General features: G+C 38.7%; 1 protein-coding gene across 3 annotated transcripts in view; it reads right to left on the bottom strand.

Moving 5' to 3' along the window:
* Positions 1-19910, bottom strand: part of LOC106090862 (lipid storage droplets surface-binding protein 1) — a 59384-nt gene that overhangs the window by 18003 nt on the left and 21471 nt on the right. For all 3 annotated transcript variants that reach the window (XM_013257199.2, XM_013257197.2, XM_013257198.2), the window contains exons 4-5: positions 16703-16893; positions 16432-16622 (exon numbers count right to left, since the gene is read on the bottom strand). In XM_013257199.2, the coding sequence (XP_013112653.1) occupies positions 16432-16622; positions 16703-16893 (382 nt within the window). The remainder of the gene's footprint in view (positions 1-16431; positions 16623-16702; positions 16894-19910) is intronic.

Genomic DNA, 19910 nt, shown 5'->3' with positions numbered 1-19910 from the left:
TTAAAGTAGGTCATGTCAGGTGAACTCCAATTTACATAAAATTAATGAAACAATCAAAGATACATTCTGATGACATTCATTAAATTTATGCTACTCGCAATGTAAGGGCATAGAGTTGTTATTTAATTTCTACCAAATTGTTTCGTATGCAATATTAGCATTATATCTGATTCGATTTTCTTAAAATGTATCACATATTTTCCTCATTTACCAGTATTTGTAGTATATTTCGGCCAAATCAGTTGTTAAATGTGAGACAATAGCATTTACAAACAAAATCTTTAAAAATATATACATACATATCTGAACAACACCTAAATTAGAACCGAGTTTTTTAAAACAGCCATACATCTTCTCATACGTGTCGACAACGTATTCAGTAAATTTCGGTTGTTAAATATTGATGTTGTATTACATTGAAGGAACATCCCAAAAACCTGCCTGCCCTTTCATTCCCCCTTACTTCGTTATGGCCCGGCACCCAAACGATGCGGATTTTGCCATCCTCAGAGCAGGCGAACGGCGCGCCGCAGTGCGACACCTCATTTGAGCAAAAGTTTTTTCATAGTACCCCGCAAATGTCGCCAGCATTAGGAGGGGATAACCACCGCTGAAAATTTTATAATCCAGGATTTGAACCCAGGCGTTGAGCGTCAAAGGCGGACATGCTAACCTCTGCGTTACGGTGGCTATCATGGAGCTTAAACTTGAATCGGACTGCGCTCATTGATATGTGAGAAATTTGCCCCTGTTCCTTAATGGAATGTTCATGGGCAAATTTGCATTTCACTGTTCGTGACCTTACCGTCCTGGTTGTTATTGCACTTATGGCCATTTTACTGTCTGTAAAGATGTTCACACTCGACGTCCTTGCGTTAGCACCACACCACCCCATGCATTCCGTGATCGCACGGATCTCCGCCTGCAGGACCGTATTATGGTCAGGTCAGATCTCAGTCCCTGGGTTCTCAATGTAAACCCCCAGGCCCACTCTCCTCTAGCTTGGACCCATCCGTGTAACATAATCTTCCAGATAGCAATACTAGAGTTCCGTCAGTCCAAGACTGTGCCGTTGGCAGCAGTGCCTCGCACTCGACCTGAAGTGTCGTCTCTGGTATCCGATCGGAAACCTCTTCCCTTCCTTCCAGGTTTTCCATCGTCGCCGCGATTATACCGCGATGGTATGAGCTGTTCCCATCCTCAATCCATTCTCCCATCGCCCTAAGTCTCATAATCCATCATCAGTCAGCATCCGTAATACGTTATATATGGTGGTCACCCAAAGGAGTGACGATAAAATGCCCCCCTGGGGTATGCCCTGTGCCACTTTCTCCATGATATTTATGTCATGGGACACACAATTTATCCACCTGTTCCTTTTCATATGGTTTATCCAGTCCATATGCTAAGGACCCGGTACTGGTCTAAGGATTGGATCAATTTTTCGGTCCGCACATTGTTCAACGCCTCCTCGATGTCAATGCAAACCGCCAATGTGAACGTCTTAGTATTGAAGGATTCTTATATTTTATGCACAACCTCGTGCAGGGTACGGCCTACCCTTGACATATGCATGGTGTTTGTATTTGAACAGTTCGCTGGATATCCTACTCTTTATCATGGTATCCACAATACGTTCCATTGTTTTGAGTACACTCAAGCAAATTTATTATTCAAAACAGCAAAAATGTTTGCTAAAACAACAGTTTTTGTTTGTTGCAGGCAGTACTGCTGTTTCAGCAAACATCTGTCTGCTGTATTAGCAAACACTTCGGTCAGCTAAATCAGCAAACAAAATATGCTGTTTTAAGTACAAAAATCTGCTAAAAAAATGTTTTGCTATTTTTTATGATTGCCTGTTACTTCTTTTGATCACTTTTGGCACTTTTTTTTAGAAATTTTGTTGGAAGAGATGATTTTAATTTGTGGAATATTACTGTAAAGAAGCTACCTGATCCATCAATTGATATACATTTCGGAGTGTATGCAAGTCCTAGGCACGCTGTGAAAATAGTGGTCAGATGGCGCGCGATAGTCGGCCTCCTTCTGTAGTAACGCCGTAAATATTCCATCAAGTCCGTGTGACTTAAATGGTTTGAAGCTCCTCAAGGCTTCCTTGACCATACATTTCGTTATGACAAGCTTTCGATCAACCTCATTATTCCAAGATTCGGGTGTCTCCGTGAGTCCCGTTGTATCCTGTGTTCGTTCTCATCAATGCGTTTTCATCAAAAGCCTCAACATGTCCAGAAAGCTTCCAGGAGGCACGTTTTGCCGCTCTGGTAATCTTATTGTATTCCTTGAGCCGTGTGTAGTACACATACCAAGGAGAGTTCCTTCTCCTCCCTGTGGAGATCCTCCCATTTCTCATGGCCAAATCTTAGTTTTGCTTGTTTAAGACTTCCATCATTCGTTCCGTCGCGATTTCGAAGAAGTCAAGATTCAAAATCAGTTGCGCCCTCTAGAGGCTCAACCATACTTAGCACATTTGTTGGAAATCATAACAAAACATCTCATGCAAAATTTTTGGATAAATCGGATAAAAATTGCGCCCTCTAGCGGCTCAACTGAAGATCGAAGATCGGTTTATAGTGCAGCTATATCAAAACATGGACTGATATGGCCGATTTACAATCCCTACCGACCTACACTAATAAGAAGTGTTTGTGCAAAATTTCAAGCGGTTAGCTTTACTCCTTCGAAAGTTAGCGTGTTTTCGGCAGACAGATCGACTTAAATGTCATGACGATCAAGAATATATATACTTTATGGGGTCTGAGATTAATATTTCGAGGAGTTACAAACATAATGATGAAATAAGTATACTCCCATCCTATGGTGGAGGGTATGCATTTCAAAAACAAATCCTTTTGGTTTTTTCAGACGCCGTAACGTACACCCGTTAGTTCAGATTTTATGTGGAATATTTAAAAAGAAATCAAACGCCTTATTGAAGGGGTTTCCAGGGACTCTAAAATTCAAATAGGAGAATCGTTTTGTAAGGGCGTTATATGCATATAGATATTAAGGGATCTATTTTGACAACATTTGTTGCGAATAATGAAGTCATGTTATAAATATAAACCGAATGGCGTAAGCATTTAGTCTTCTAAGTCGTTATGTCCGTCATGACAGATCACTGTCTGATTGAAAATCATTCTGACAGACTCAAGATTGCCTGTAAAGGCTCTATTACACGGTATGTATGTGTCATGTGACATGTCAAATTAAGCATATGTAGAGTTTTTATTGCTTTAATAAAAATAAATAATTAATATTTTTCACATAAATAAAATTCTGTTTATTTCATTAGGTTAAATGGCGTATAAAACGTGTAATATATATAGCTACAAAAATATAAACAAGTTTTTTATTTAATGATTTAATTCGTGGAAAGCCTGAAAAAAAGGAAAAATCGCCGTTTCCTTTGTTAACCTCTTTTCATTGACGGGGGGAGTATTGTAAACATATTAATTTATATACATTTTTAAACTGAATGGTAATAAATACCAATCTTAGCATTTTGCGTACAGTATCATTCGTCCTCAGCGCCATTTTTCAAGTCAATATAAATCTATATGGATAATAAACTATTAAAATCATATTATAATAATAATATTTATACGTCATATATACCACATTTGCATTCTTCAATTTCCTCCATTTTGTTGCGTTTTGAATTTATCCATTCTATTGTATTTGCACACATCCTAATATTTCCGCTTTTCACTTGTTCAGCAAACGTTTTTCACAATAATTTTTTTACAATGCAATTATAATTAAATAAATTATTATTTATGGAGAGATAAACAATTACACTTTCTACTTTTCTTGGTTATTTTTTGTTTACCCACGCCAATTTGTGTCTGTATATGATAGAAGCGAGGCATGTGTTTGACTCACACTCACTTCTTTTCGCAATGGATATGAGATATGTAATCTTGATCAATGCACAATTTATACCGCTAAAAACAATTTAATTCGTACAATTAAAAACATGTTAAACGTATGCCTTGTTTACCAATCACTTGTGGTGGTACAAAAGAAACTCGAATTTCTATGTAAAATATTATTAAAACAATAAGCACCTTGTTTGAAAAGTTTTTTATAAGTGAATACCATATTTAATCGGTCAAAGACAGATGTATATTTATTTTTTTTTTGTGGCCCAATATAGACTTGAAGGTCTAACGCTTTGTTCTTGCTGGCTAGAACAGACGTCTAAGTCATTGTGACCGTCGTGACAAGTCACTGTCTGCTATTGACAGACTGAAGGTTGCAAGTATCGACTTCTGTAAAAGCTGTGAGGACGTCGAAGAAAAAGATACTATTGAACATCTGCTTTGTGTGTGTCCTGCACTGGTAGTCATAAGGAGTTCCACTTTAATGTGACCATTCGCAAGTTGTTGGGCTTTTTAAAGCGATATGGATGGTTCAACGGTAGAAACTAGAAAGCAACTTCCTTCTTGTGTTCCTGTGGCATCACAATCGACTAAAACGGGTGAGTCTGATGGCAGAATGCCACTTAAATCTAACCTTATCTACTTACATTGTGTAATCGCCTTGACAGTTCAGTTATTAATACTAATCTTGCTCATCAAACCACAGACAAAACGGCTGGACTTTTCATGAGGGTTACTAGTGGTAGTGTGAGATAGGACGGGAATTTCGTACTATTAGTATAAGCTTATGCCCACATTCACAAAACTTAAAGTAGAGTTAAATTAGGCACATTTGACAGATTTCCTTTAGAGAACTGTCATATGTATATACATACTATAAAGGGCCGTCCTAGTGGCTACCGTAGCTCAGAGTTTAGTATGTTCGCCTTTTAGAAAAAAATGTCTGCGGTGGTGATCCGTTCCTTGTGGTGGCGACATTTGTGAGGTCGCTCTGCGAAAAGCCTTTTGGACTCGGCAATGAAAAGGGAAGATACCTTGTCACTGAGATTAAACATCAATCGGACAGCAATCATTGATATGAGAAAAGTATCCCCGTTGGTCCTTAACGGAATGTTCATGGGGAAATTTGCATTTGCTAGTGCCGTCCCATCGGTAATAAGAGAAGTGATAGAGCTATAACTCTGAAAACTTGTGTTTGCCGTTATCTTAAAAACAATTAAATATATTGTACCACAATTTATATCGTTCTTTTCGACTACTAAATAGAGTACCAGTTATTTAAATGGTTTCAATTTTGTACCACTGGTTGGGGAACAGGAGGAAACAATGAAGCACCCTTCTTGGAATGGGACGAGTGTGCAGAAATGTGTACCATAAGGACTCGGTACCATATTTGGGATACATACATTTGCAATACAGTTAAGAATATTGGTCTAAGGCCCCATAAAGTACATATATTTTTGATCGCCAGGACATTTTTAGTCGATGGCTAGATCGACTGTCTGTCTATCGGAAGCACGCTGAATTTCGAAGGAGTTAAATTTTGCACAAATACCCCCGTAGATTCTTGTTTGAACCGTTGAGTGGAGCGGACGTTTGTCTTTCTCATATCAATGATTGCTGTTCGATTGATGTTTAATCTCAGTGACAAGGTATCTTCCCTTTTCACTTCCAGAAGGCTTTCCGCAGAAGAAAAATTTAAGTCACTCAAGGATAGCTGCGAGAAAGGTATCCATTAGACGGTTGATGATCTGCGTCTGTTTCCAGTGGAGCGGCAGATCTAGAGCCCGGGAGTAGGCTTAGAATGGACTTTAAAGACCCAACAGCTGCGATGGTGATATCAGGCTGTAGCATGTTTTCTGCTACTGAAACCTCGACTGGTGGAGCAGCTGCTCCAGGCTTCACTAGCCGACAGACGACCGGTCAGCAGGGGCTTTTGACGAAGACACCTGGTTCGAGTCTTAGGGAGAAGGCCAAACCTATTCTTTCTGTGCATGCCTATAATTTGCCTAGGCCATCGTCCTTCCCCTGCAAACCAACACGCTCTTTAAGAGGTTGGAATAAAAGAAGACGCATCGCTCTCAAGTTTATTAAGAGGCTTGGTGCTAATAATCCTAAAAGTCTCACTAATAGGGAGAGAGACTCCCTTAATTGGGCTCGGGAATTTGCTACATAGGCTTCCCAAAGCCTACACGTCTAGAACCTTTGCTTATGTCGCTAGGGACAGTTTGGTGACGGCAGTGGTCGGCAAGGGAGAAAATCAGGGCTGCATACCTAGGAATAATTGGAGTGGGAAGGTCAATGGACTGTCATCAGTATACTCCGATGTCCTTGCGGAATTTCCTGGGTCTCCTCCAGTTTGTGATGATGCAGGCTAGTATCGGGGCCGAAACAGACAAATTGCCTTCGGGGATCAACGCTCAATTGAAATGTATCGTTGTGCGCTAAAAAAGATTGGTGAGATCTGGCCAGGTGCAGCACTAGATTTAGTCAAGAAGGAAGATATTGCTTCTCGACCAATGGCGCATGCTTGGATACCAAGGATTCTCTCAGATCCTGAATCGATACTTGGAAGACTAAGGGAATATAATCCCAATCTTTCAATCACCAACTGGAAGATTCGTACATTGAATGAGGCTGATGGTGACGGGAGACATGAAGTATTCGTACTAAATTCCGGCTGTTTCGCAGACCTCAACAAGTCTGAAGGGGTTGTATCATACGAATTTAACAAGTTGAAATTGAAAATCTATAAAAGCTGTGGAGTTGCTGCCGAACACTTGCCTGAGGAACTATCGACCACATCTCTAAAGTCTGGTGGATTGCAGGAGGCTGAATATCCCCCTGCCACAATCGAGACAGGGAGGGATGGCATCGAAACGGGACCCGACAAGTCCCTGTGTGGGTGGTTCATCCGGTTGAACTGGGCTCAAGGTGTGCGCCAGCGGGGAAGCACGGAACTTAAAAAGTACTTCGACAGCAGCAGCTAGTGAAGCATCTAAAGTGGAATTGTCCACACTGCAAGTGTCCAGTGTCCTGAGGAAGAGTCCACAGCTTTCTCACCTGCCCCTGGATGCGAACGGAAGCTCATCATTACAAGCCCTAACGAATCTTGTGAGGATGAACTTCTGGTGGAATCAGAAGACAAGGCTAACACAACAGTGGTGGAAGTTCTGAATCCTGACTATGGTTCGGTTTCTACAGATAAATCTCCACCATTGTAAGGCCGCTCGGTGGCACTAAAGGTCCTCCTGATGGCAGGGGGATTTGACGTGGTTCTTATCCAGGAACCATGGGTGTGTACAGGAATGAACTAAGAATTCCGGAATTAAGACTTCTCAAGGGTACGGGAAATGGGAGACACAGAGCCTGTATTCTTGCAAAGAGTAGTGTAAATGTTTTTCTTTTTTCGTCGCTAAGCATTGACGATTTTATAGCAGCTAGCCTTGAAATAGACGAGTCTCATTACTGGCTGGCTTCCCTATATATGGCACACGATTCAGAGATGCCACCTTTGCTGGTTGAAGCCGCTTCTGTAGGGAAGAAGGGCCTCATTTTAGATATGGGGAAGTTCGGATGTCAACGAAAGGGGTGAGCTGCTTATTGAATATATTATAAGTAGCAATCTGGCGATTTGTAATAAAGGGGATAAAGCGACCTTTATTACCAGGAACAGGCAAGAGGTACTAGATATTACCTTTGTATCGGAGGATATAAGTGGAAGAATGTGCGACTGGGATGTGTTGGATGACCACAGCTTCTCTAATCATCGTTATATTAGTTTTAGCCTTGGAGAAAATACTGCAGAAGTGGTCCCTCGGCTAAACAATAGAAAGTCTGAGTTTGGTAGTCCTGCAAAATTAATAAGACTCTGCAGGATAACATTTGCTGATACACGTTCATCAGTAATAATAGGAAAGAATCTCTCCGAACCATTTAATACCAAAAGAGGTTTCAGACAAGGATACAGTTTTTTGCGTGATCCTTTTAATACCCTGCTGGAGTAGATTTAACGAGATACAGATGTGACTCAGGGATGATAAATGATTTTGGTTTTTTTTTTTTCAATTATCATTTAATTTTTAAGCCAAAATCATCTTCCTGATTTTTACGACCATTAAGCAATGAGGAGTATATTTTAATGACTTTGATAAAAAATCGCATCTGTGGTCTAACATAGAAGGTTTATCTACATAAATGTATTTTATATAACATAGAAACCATCAAACGCAACATGATGTTAGAACGGTCTTCAGGAATATCACTCCCAAGAATTTTCAGAAAATTTTTGTTTGAATTTTCGAGATATAAAAAATTGCAGACATTCTGCAAACAAATTTTCCCGAAAACATGACCTGATATGGCGGGACAAACGCCGAACGCTTCTCTCATGTTTATGTGTGCAGTCTGATTCCAGTTTTAAGATCATAAATAAGCGACCTCTTTGTTACAGCCAAGTCTGAACTCGGACTATAGCTTAAGATAGTTGCCATAGAGGATATTTTGCTTTAGATTGCTGTTAAACTATGAATAATATTTCATAGATCTACATTTTTACGGCAGTACTAATATTGGGTTGCCCAAAAAGTAATTGCGGATTTTTTAAAAGAAAGTAAATGCATTTTTAATAAAGCTTAGAATGAACTTTAATCAAATATACTTTTTTACACTTTTTTTCTAAAGCAAGCTAAAAGTAACAGCTGATAACTGACAGAAGAAAGAATGCAATTACAGAGTCACAAGCTGTGAAAAAATTTGTCAACGCCGACTATATGAAAAATCCGCAATTACTTTTTGGGCAACCCAATATTAAGGAAATACTTTCGAAGTAAAGAATGGGTTTTGCAAGTGCCAATTACAGAGATCAAAATCCTTTGAGTTTTCAATATATGTAATATATAATGGAATGAAATAATCTTGAGAAAGTACGAAATCACTCTCGTGTGTACCATCGTAGTTAAGATTGTTAAAAAGAATCAAAAAGTTCCAAAGTATCAAAATTATCATCCCTGATGAGAATAGCGCCTGGAATGCTAGTCTATGAAAAATCCGCAATTACTTTTTGGGCAACCCAATATTAAGGAAATACTTTCGAAGTAAAGAATGGGTTTAGCTAGTGCCAATTACAGAGATCAAAATCCTTTGAGTTTTCAATATATGTAATATATAATGGAATGAAATAATCTTGAGAAAGTACGAAATGACTCTCGTGTGTACCATCGTAGTTAAGATTGTTAAAAAGAATCAAAAAGTTCCAAAGTATCAAAATTATCATCCCTGATGAGAATAGCGCCTGGAATGCTAGTGGAACAAATGCTCTGTCATAGCCAATTAAAGTAAGTACCTCCCGTAAGTCTAGTTCGGTTGGGATTATAAATGGACCATATCGGATCATGTTAAATTCTATTATCTTACAACTAGTATGAGGCAAATCAAAATGAGTGCAAAAGAAAAAATAATAATTTGTTGGCAAGCAGTAGAAAATTTAGCTTTTTTCTTACGACCATATTGCCGATGGGTCAGTCCCAGCAACCAGTAGCGATCACAGTTTTCAATAAAAAATTGGAGGTATTACCAATTTCACAGAAATAGGAGAATTTTTCGATTTCGAACAAACGCATATTTCAAACAAATAAGAAAAACATAAACAAGTATGACGAGCTTAATGACGACAAGTAAAAGCGTGCTAAGTTCGGCCGGGCCGAATCTTATATACCCTCCACCATGGATCGCATTTATCGAGCTCTTTTCCCGCTATATCTTTTTTTGACAAACAAAGGATAAAAGAAAATAATGGCTATGGTATTAGAGCTATATCAAGTTATAGTTCAATTCGGACCATAATTGAATTGAATATTGGAGGCCATAGAAGAATTCATTGTGTAAAATTTCAGCCAAATCTAGTAAGAATTGCGCTCTTTAGGGGCTGAAGAAGAGATCGGTTTATATGGGAGCTGTATTAGGCTATAAACCGATGCAGACCATATTCGACACGTATGTTGAAGGTCGTGGAAGAAGCCGTTGTACGAAATTTTGATCTAAGATCGGTTTATATGGCAGCTATATGAGGTTGTGGACCGATTTGAATCATACTTAGACGAGAATTGCGCTCAAGAAGTCATGACCCAAGATCGGTTTATATGGCATGTTACCGAAATCGGTCCATGTTATATCGAAACATGGACCGATTTTTGATTTTGATATAAAAATTCAAAAACTGTATGTCGGCTGATCGCTTGCCATAACCTTGTTAAGTGAGTTTTGGACAAAATTTTAATTTTTATAGAAAAGTGTACATTTTTAGAATTTTGGTATCTCCTCACTTTATATGAGCGGATGTTACAATTTTAACAACCGCTTAGTTTTTTGTCCCTATAAACTTACCCAACTTAAAATGCATGATTACACAGGTCGACACGACTTTTGTTTCATTTGTTTTTTTTTGTGTTTCTATCTCAAATTGGTGCTTTATTTTCTAATCCGGCAACAGTTCTTCTCCAATAGCTCTTACTTTGAGAACTTTCAGCTCCGACTCGTTATCACGGGAAGCTTAGCTGAAAGCTACCGGGCGCGTCCACAGGTTGCGGATGGTGGAAACTCCGTTTTTATGCGGAGTAGCTGCTGATGCGGCCGCGGGCAGTCAGCGATTTTCGCACTGGCTCTTAATTAAATACTGAGTGCCAATGACACTCGAGATGACAAAGCGAGTTATTGGCGCCTTTAAATAACCAATGGCCAACATCAGCATCTGTTCCCAGGTTAGGGGCGGCTGAAGGGGAGCGTCGGATCTTGAATCAAGCGGCTCGCAACAACGAGGGATACATGTGCAATCCTACAAAACCCATGCGGTTGGGGCGCTGGGCCAGTTACCCGCCCGCGGAAAACTTTGAGAACCACTATGAGAAACAAAGGAATAGTAAAAATGGACCCCCTAACGTTGACGACACACGCAAACGAAAAGAAAGGAACATGATTTGCGGATCTGCACCTGGAATGTCCGCCTCTTTATAGAGAAGGTGCAGTATACACACTGGCGGATGTATTAGAGAAGTACAAGGCAGATATTACCGCCTTACAGGAAGTGCAACGGACTGGGAATGGCATCACTACACCAAACGGTGACGAACTATACTATAGCTGCCATAACACGAGGCATGAATTTGGTTGTGGATTTGTGGTTAGTCGGATACTGAAACACCTTGTCTTCACAATCCTCATAAAAGCCAAATTCTTCAACATCAGCCTTATTTGTGCCCATGCTTCGACATAAGACAAAGACGAGCAGACCAATGATATTTTCTACGAGCGCCTAGAGAGAGAATACGACCGATCGCTGCCCCGCCCATGATATTAAAATCGTTCTGGGAGATTTTAATGTGAAGATAGGGAAGGAAGACATTTTTGGTCCAACAGTCGGAAAGTTTAGCCTCCACGAGATAACGTCCAGTAATGGGTTGAGGCTGATAGATTTCGTCGCGGCAAGAAACATGGTAGTTAGTAGCATCAGATTTCAACATAAAAATATTCACAAAGCCACATGGCTGTCACCCGATCAAAACACGAGAAACCAAATTGATCACGTTGTGATAGGTATAAGGCATTCATCCAGCGTGTTAGATGTACGATCGATCTGTGGAGCGAATATAGATTCGGATCATTACCTTGTTGCAGCAAAGGTTTGAAAATGGCGAGGAAAGTACGATCTGACACTGCACGGAAGCTGGACATTGAAAAGCTGCAAACACAACAAAGGAAACGGCAAACTATTGCCCATTCCATGGAAAATTCTCGAAATCAGTACTTGGATGCCGGAAGCCTCCTCCAAGAAACCCATAGTACGACCAAGAGTGTCGAGATGCAACTGAAGCCAAGAATGCGGCATATAGAGCAACCCTGCAATCAGTAGCAACGCGGTAGATGAAGGAGAGGTATCGGAAGAAAAGGAGAGAGGAGAAGCGTCTTTTCCACAGAAAGAAAAAGGAATTGGAAAGACGTGAGTGTGAGCGAATTGAGATGTACAAGAGTCAGAATGAAGTCAGGAAATTCTACCAAAGAATTAAACATCAAACCAATGGCTTTGGTGCAGGCACATCCTCCTGCAGAGACAAAGAAGGAAATCTGGTAACTGACACAGATAACATGCTGCGGATATGGAAAGAACATTTTACCTAACAGCTAGTATCCGACGTTGGCGGCGAAGAGGATATCGCAGAACCAATCCCTGAAGATGGTATAGAATGTTTACCTCCTAGTCAGTATGACCCCCAAGTAGCAGTGAACGACTAAAGAACAACAAGGCAACAGGAGCCGACGGGTTACCCCCTGAACTATTTAAGACCGGAGGCGACACGCTTATAAGGCGTATGCATCAGCTTATTCGCGCAATCTGGCTAGAAGAACGCATACCCGATGATTGGAACCTCTGCATGCTGTGTCCCGTACACAAGAAGAGAGACAAGACGGAATGTGCCAAATACAGAGGAGAAAGCTTCTCCCCATCGCATACAAGATACTCTCGAACGTACTGTGTGAAAGATTAAAACCTAAAGTCAATGAGATAATTGGGCCCTATCAATGCGACTTTAGACCTGGTAAATCCAAGCCTTGCACAACCGAGCAGATAAAGAAAATGGGGAAAGTTGAACCACAACTTGAGATAGTCAGTAACTTTTTCTACCACGGCACCGCCGTAACCGAAACGAATGAGACCAGTTTTGAGATAAAGCGAAGAATAATTCTGGCAAAAAGATGCTACTTTGGACTAAGTAAGCAGTTCAGAAACTAGGCCACCTCTCAACAGACGAAGATTACACTATACAAGACACTGATACTACCCGTGCTGTTATATGGTTCTGAAGCATGGGTACTTGTGAAAGCAGATGAGGCAGTGCTTTGAGTATTTGAGAGAAAGATTCTTCGTAAAACATATGGACCAATTTGCGTTAATGGAGAATATAGGCGACGTATGAACCACGAGCTGTATGACGACGATAGCATAGTTACACGCATCAAAATACTACGGCTGCGTTGGCTAGGTAATGTTGTCAGAAAGAATGGAGAAGCTCCAGCAAAATAGTCTTTAGAAGGCAAACACGGTGGTACACGCAAACAGGGAAGACCAAAAGCCCGATGGAAAGATCAAGTGGTGGGAGACACCTCGAAACTGGTGTTAGAGATTTTAGAATGAGCGCAGAAAATCGAGGCGCTTGGAACGCTATTCTACATTCATTAAAGAAAAACCATAATTTACTATATTGATTGTTTTTAGGGTTTTTGAAAACTTAACAAAATTTTTTGGTTGTTTTTATACCCTCCACCATAAAATGGGGGTATACTAATTTCGTCATTCTGTTTGTAACTACTCGAAATATTCGACTGAGACCCCATAAAGTATATATATTCTTGATCGTCGTGAAATTTTATGTCGATCTAGCCATGTCCGTCCGTCCGTCCGTCTGTCTGTCGAAAGCACGCTAACTTCCGAAGGAGTAAAGCTAGCCGCTTGAAATTTTGCACAAATACTTCTTATTAGTGTAGGTCGGTTGGTATTGTAAATGGGCCATATCGGTCCATGTTTTGATATAGCTGCCATATAAACCGATCTTGGGTCTTGACTTCTTGAGCCTATAGAGTGCGCAATTATTATCCGATTGGGATGAAATTTTGCACGACGTGTTTTGTTATGACATCCAACAACTGTGATAAATATGGTTCAAATCGGTCCATAACCTGATATAGCTGCCATATAAACCGATCTTGGGTCTTGACTTCTTGAGCCTCTAGAGTGCGCAATTCTTATCCGATTGAAATGAAATTTTGCACGACGTGTTTTGTTATGACATCCAACAACTGTGCCAAGTATGGTTCAAATCGGTTCATAACCTGATACAGCTGCCATATAAACCGATCTTGGGTCTTGACTTCTTGAGCCTGTAGAGTGCGCAATTCTTATCCGATTGGAATGAAATTTTGCACGACGTGTTTTGTTACGATATCCAACAACTGTGCCAAGTATGGTTCAAATCAGTCCATAACCTGATATAGCTGCCATATAAACCGATCTTGGGTCTTGTCTTCTTGAGCCTCTAGAGGGCGCAATTCTTATCCAATTTGAATGAATTTTGGCACGTAGTATTTTGTTATGATATCCAACAACTGTGCTAAATATGGTTCAAATCGGTTCATAACCTTATATAGCAGCCATATAAACCGATCTGGGATCTTGACTTCTTGAGCCTCTAGAGGTCGCAATTATTATCCGATTTGCCTGAAATTTTGTACGACGGATTCTCTTATGACCATTAACATACGTGTTTATCGGTTTGAATCGGTTTATAGCCTGATATAGCTCCCATATAAATCGATCTCTCTATTTAAATTCTTGAGCCCACAAAGGGCGCAATTCTTATTCGAATTGGCTGACATTTTACACAGGTCTCCAACATATAATTTAATTGTGGTCCAAACCGGACCATATCTTGATATCGCTCTAATAGCAGAGCAAATCTTTTCTTATATCCTTTTTTTGCCTAAGAAGAGATGCCGGGAAAAGAACTCGACATATGCGATCCATGGTGGAGGGTATATAAGATTCGGCCCGGCCGAACTTAGCACGCTTTTACTTGTTTGATATGAATTCGCAACGAAGATGTTGTGTACTTACTCCAAATAGTCTTTGCTATATAAATAAGTTGTAGATATTTGACCTGTTGTTTAATAGTTTGCCCCTTAATGGAATGTTTATTGCACTTTAAAATAGAATGACGTCATCAGAACAAGCCTTAGGTTATGAATGAAATGCGTAATATAGTTAAAGTTTTGGCTAGAGGAAAAAGAGGCGCCCTAAATTTCGTGTTTAGACGAAAACCTCTAATTATATTAAAATAATTTCTTTGTAAAGTATATTGGATGTAGGCGTGTATTATTACTTTTCGATGATTATGTCAAGATATGTCATACATCATTCGCCACCATTGTCCGTACAAATATATTGTACATACATGTCAACAAGTTATTTGCAAATCAAATTTTCCAAAACGTGGGTACTACAGACTTTATGGCATCTCTTTTTTCACTGAATCAATAGTAGACATACCACGAATTTCTGATATATAATATGAGGAAGCCATGGTTTGTCCTGATAACGTTATTGTATTTTTAAGTACTGCTCATACGTTTTGACAAAGCCCGATTGAGATTTTTGAAATATTTAAATATATATTCGCGACATATGTTCATAGGAAAATCATTTGAATTTAGCACACAACATCTTTTTTGTGAATTCATACCGCAAGACAGCTTTAAATTATTTTTTAGTGTCCAAAAAAATGCAAGTCTGGGTAAAAATCATAAATTACAGTTATGTGCGAATTAATAGGGACAGTGAACACGTATGCAAACAAGTAAGATCTATGCCTTACAACAATTTTAAATGCATATGTACTCAAAAAGACATCTTAAAAAATAAGAGCCGTTGGAGAAAATTTGTTAACGGATTTGGAAACAACGCTCCAATCTGAGGTAGCAAATAACCAAAAATATCAGGGGAAACAGCTAACTTTTTCCATTTTGTTGGCCAGTGTCCATCTTATGCTTAACGTAATTCGCCATTGCCTAACCTTAGTCCCTCTAAAATAGTTTTAATGATAACTGTTGGTTTGCCATAGTTTATGAGAAATTTATTTTAAAATCACAGGTTTTCAAAGACAGCGGTTTTTCTCACAACAGCTAATGGACGTTGAATCTGCAATCTGAAAGACGAAACAATTCCATTCACCCTTTGATAAGATTTAGTAGACCTATTCCACGGAAAAGTCTTTCATTTTACTATTGTATTGCATTTGATCTCTAATGTTGTTTTAAGATATATGTATATGGAAGAAAAATCTTAAAATGCGAACAGCTCTTAAAAATATAACATTTGCCTTCGTAACAGATAAATTTCCGAATAAAATTTGACCCATAAAAGCCGCTACACTATTTCTACTTACGAAATTTGATGTGCTGCTAATTACGAATTAGGCTTGTATTGTCTATGAAATGATACTTTACAAATAACCCCATCCTATGGTGTTGGGTATGAATCCTAACCTGATCGCATCTACTTATTCACATCTAAAAATTCCGGACTTGGCTTTGGAATCTAGTGTCAAGTGACACCATTCTCATATTGTTTCTGATCAATACAACTGTTTCAATAATAATTCGCATAACAACTATGCTAGGTTCGAATATTTACGTCAAATTAGCAGTTCGATACTGATTCACTTGGACAACTTGGAACATAGCGAGCCTCTGGTGCGTATCAAACCCATGACCCCCACTAATAAGCTGATCATGCTACCAACTTGACTCCTGGGATGCCTCAAAATGGGGCTTCCCCTGACCAAGCATGACACTTTTATATTTTTATAGTTTTTATAAGTAAAAGATTGCTAAATATGAGTAGCGGCCTGACGGACTGTTCGCATTTGAATACAAAAAAAAAATCTGTTACGAAAACAATCTGCAATCTTATATAGTAACATACTTTGGAATGTTAGCAGCTACGTTTGCACCAAAATTCACTATATGCACAACTCGACGTGCTGACTCTCTGGTCAATAAAACAATCAGTTGTTCCAGTGTTGTTGGTCTAGCTTGATTTTCTGGCTCATCTTGACTCAAATATGCCCAAAGTTCTTTGGCTTTCTGCAAAGCCAATTTTGGATCAGTGGCAATCTGGAGAAAGGTAAGAAATGGGGCAAATAGTTTTTGCGATTGAATATAAGTGCGCTTGACCACATAAAAATGTTCATTACCAGTTCAGCGGCATATAGCAAAATATGTATAGCTTCTTTGCTTTGCTTCTTCAAGGCTCGCGCCTCTGCCAATGTTCTTTGGGTCAATCGTCGCTTTAGCTTTCGCGAGAAGCGTTGACCGTGATGAATTGCCTTGATGGCGCCGGTTTCATTTCGCGCAGCAGCACTGTTATCACCATCGTCATTAGGTACTGCAAATACAAGAGCATGTAGCAGGGAATATAAATACAATATTAAAGAAATATGCGTGTGAATAATGAATAATTTGCATTCAATTTGTAAAAAAAAAATGTAGATAAGAATAACTCCTTAGCAGATTTGATAATAAAAAATTAATTATCCAAAAACAATTAATAAGTGTGTGGGAACGAATAAAAACGAGTAAAAAATTTTATTAAAAAAATGTTACCAAACATCTCAAAAATATATTTATATATTTCAATACCATATCTTGGTTTATCATATATTGCTATGTTCTTTTTAATATACATATTGCCCTTTTAATTTTTTTTTAAGTATAATGTTGCACAGAAATAATATGGACTTCAATTTTACCGACTAAACATGGTATTGACTTATAAAAACAAGTGGGTTGTATTATTTACCAGTCTAAAAGTAACTTTACATTGGCCATTAAATCCGGATTTATGGCCTTTTCGAGATTTAAGCACTAAATCCTGTTTTTTTGAAGGTTTTACCATACAAAAATAAATTTATTTTTAAGTCCCAAATAAAGCAGTTTTCATGGCTGAATAATCGATAAAAGTACCAAACTATGCAACAGTTTTCAAAAAACGCATTTAGTTAAATCTAGATCATAAAAATTTCAGTGTAAACGTTCTATAAGGGATTCGCTAGCTGATGGCCGGGTTTCTTATTCTCAGTTTAAAATGTATCGTTTCCATATTCTTCTGGTTAAAGGAAATTGGTTTTCTGAATATATGCTTATTGCTTATCCTAACGAAAAACCTTAACCGGCAGATGGGTGCCGGCTAGCGACTTTTCGTCCCTATAAATACAGTTTTGTTTTGTTTACCGATTGCTACATAATATAACGGTGTGTTCACGTTTGCAAAAGAGTAAGAAACTTTTGCGGGGGAAAAAACTACCAGAAGAAATTTGCAGTCTTTCATTTATAAAAAATTTTTTCAACCTCACACTCTCTTTTACTAAAAAAACGAATGACTTTCCGCAAAAGTTTGTGCAAAGTTTTGAGTAAGCGAACACTAATCTTCTAAATAACCTTAAAAGTGTACGAGAAAAGCAAATTTGTTAATAGGAGCTACATCCCCACTATAAATTAATGTTCCGGTTAGCTAACACGATTTTTTTATCTCAAGAAACCGTCCTATGGATATATAAAACGCTCTTCCAGCTTAATGCTTTGTACTTCAACGTTGGCGCATTCATAGAAAGTAGGTCTGATGAAAATAGCAAACACTATCTGCTGACTGTTAGTAGTTAATTTTGCTGCTATTACAGCAGTAGTTCTGCTATTTCAGCAGTAGCCCTGCAATTTCAGAACAGCAGTCCTACTGCTGAAATGTCTGTTGTTTGCTAAAAATGACCGCTGTTAATTAATGATGGCTTTGTTAAAAGAAATAAAATGAAAGATCAGATTTTAAGAAAGAAATTGAGAAAAAACAAGTAAAAGCGTGCTAAGTTCGGCTGGGCCGAATCTTATATACCCTCCACCAGGGATCGCATTTGTCGAGTTCTTTTCCCGGCATCTCTTCTTAGGCAAAACAGGATAAAAGAAAAGATTTGCTCTGCTATTAGAGCGATATCAAGATATGATCCGGTTTGGACCACAATTGAATAATATGTTGGAGACCTGTGTAAAATGTCAGCCAATTCGAATAAGAATTACGCACTTTGGGAGCTCAAGAAGTAAAATAGAGAGATCGATTTATATGGGAGCTGTATCGGGCTATAAACCGATTCAGACCATAATAAACACGTATGTTGATGGTCATGAGAGAATCCGTCGTACAAAATTTCAGGCAAATCGGATAATAATTGCGACCTCTACAGGCTCAAGAAGTCAAGACCCAAGATCGGTTTATATGACAGCTATATCAGGTTATGGACCGATTTAAACCATACTTGACACAGTTGTTGGATATCATAACAAAATACTTCGTGCAAAATTTCATTCCAATCGGATAAGAATTGCGCACTCTAGAGACTCAAGAAGTAAAGACCCAAGATCGGTTTATATGGCAGCTATATCAAAACATGGACCGATATGGCCCATTTACAATACCAACCGACCTACACTAATAAGAAGTATTTGCGCAAAATTTCAAGCGGCTAGCTTTACTCCTTCGGAAGTTAGCGTGCTTTCGACAGACAGACGGACGGACGGACATGGCTAGATCGACATAAAATGTCGCGACGATCAAGAATATATATACTTTATGGGGTCTCAGACGAATATGTTACAAACAGAATGACGAAATTAGTATACCCCCATCCTATGGTGGAGGGTATAAAAAGGTTCCAGTCACACACGGCACATACCGATGTTATCCTTTTGTTGATGTTTTTTATTGCATACGCTGTTTGTTAAAGAGTTTTTAGCAAGTTTCTTGAAGTTTATAAATGTGATTTTATTAAAATCCTAGACAGGTTTGCCATTCCAGAACGTTTAATCATTAAATAAAAATGTTGCGTTCTACCTCTTTTAGTTTTGTCAATTAAATTGAATGATGGCACGACATGTTTTAAAAAACGGCGATAGTAAGCGACGATAAGATTAGCCGCTTAGCTAATCGAAAAAAATCCGCTAAATGGGTAAATAAAACACCCCTAAGGTATTGTTTTAATTATTTAATTTAACATTCAACTAAACTGGGTACTCTGTTCCGATTTCAGAAAACTTGAACAAAATGTCATATTTTTTTTAAAATAGCAAACATTGTCTGCTGTATATTAGTAGTTAATTTTGCTTCTATTATAGCAGTAGTTCTGCTACTACAGCAGTAGTGCTGAAAAGTCTGTTGCTTGCTGAAAATGACTACTAATGCAAAAGTGTGTCTCAGTAGATGTTTATAATCCCACTGAATCTATATTTTCCATAATCTTTTTTCTTTTAATTAAGATACAAAAGGCCATGCCAGTCATGTACTCATTGTTTGCAGATTTAGCTGACCGAAATGTTCGCTAATACAGCAGCTCTATGTTTGCTGAAACAGCAGTAATGTCT

Source organism: Stomoxys calcitrans, chromosome 2 (genome assembly GCF_963082655.1).
Source record: "Stomoxys calcitrans chromosome 2, idStoCalc2.1, whole genome shotgun sequence".
Lineage (NCBI taxonomy): Eukaryota > Metazoa > Arthropoda > Insecta > Diptera > Muscidae > Stomoxys > Stomoxys calcitrans.
The sequence above is the reverse complement of the archived record's forward strand: the minus strand, read 5'-3'. Positions and strand labels throughout refer to the sequence as shown.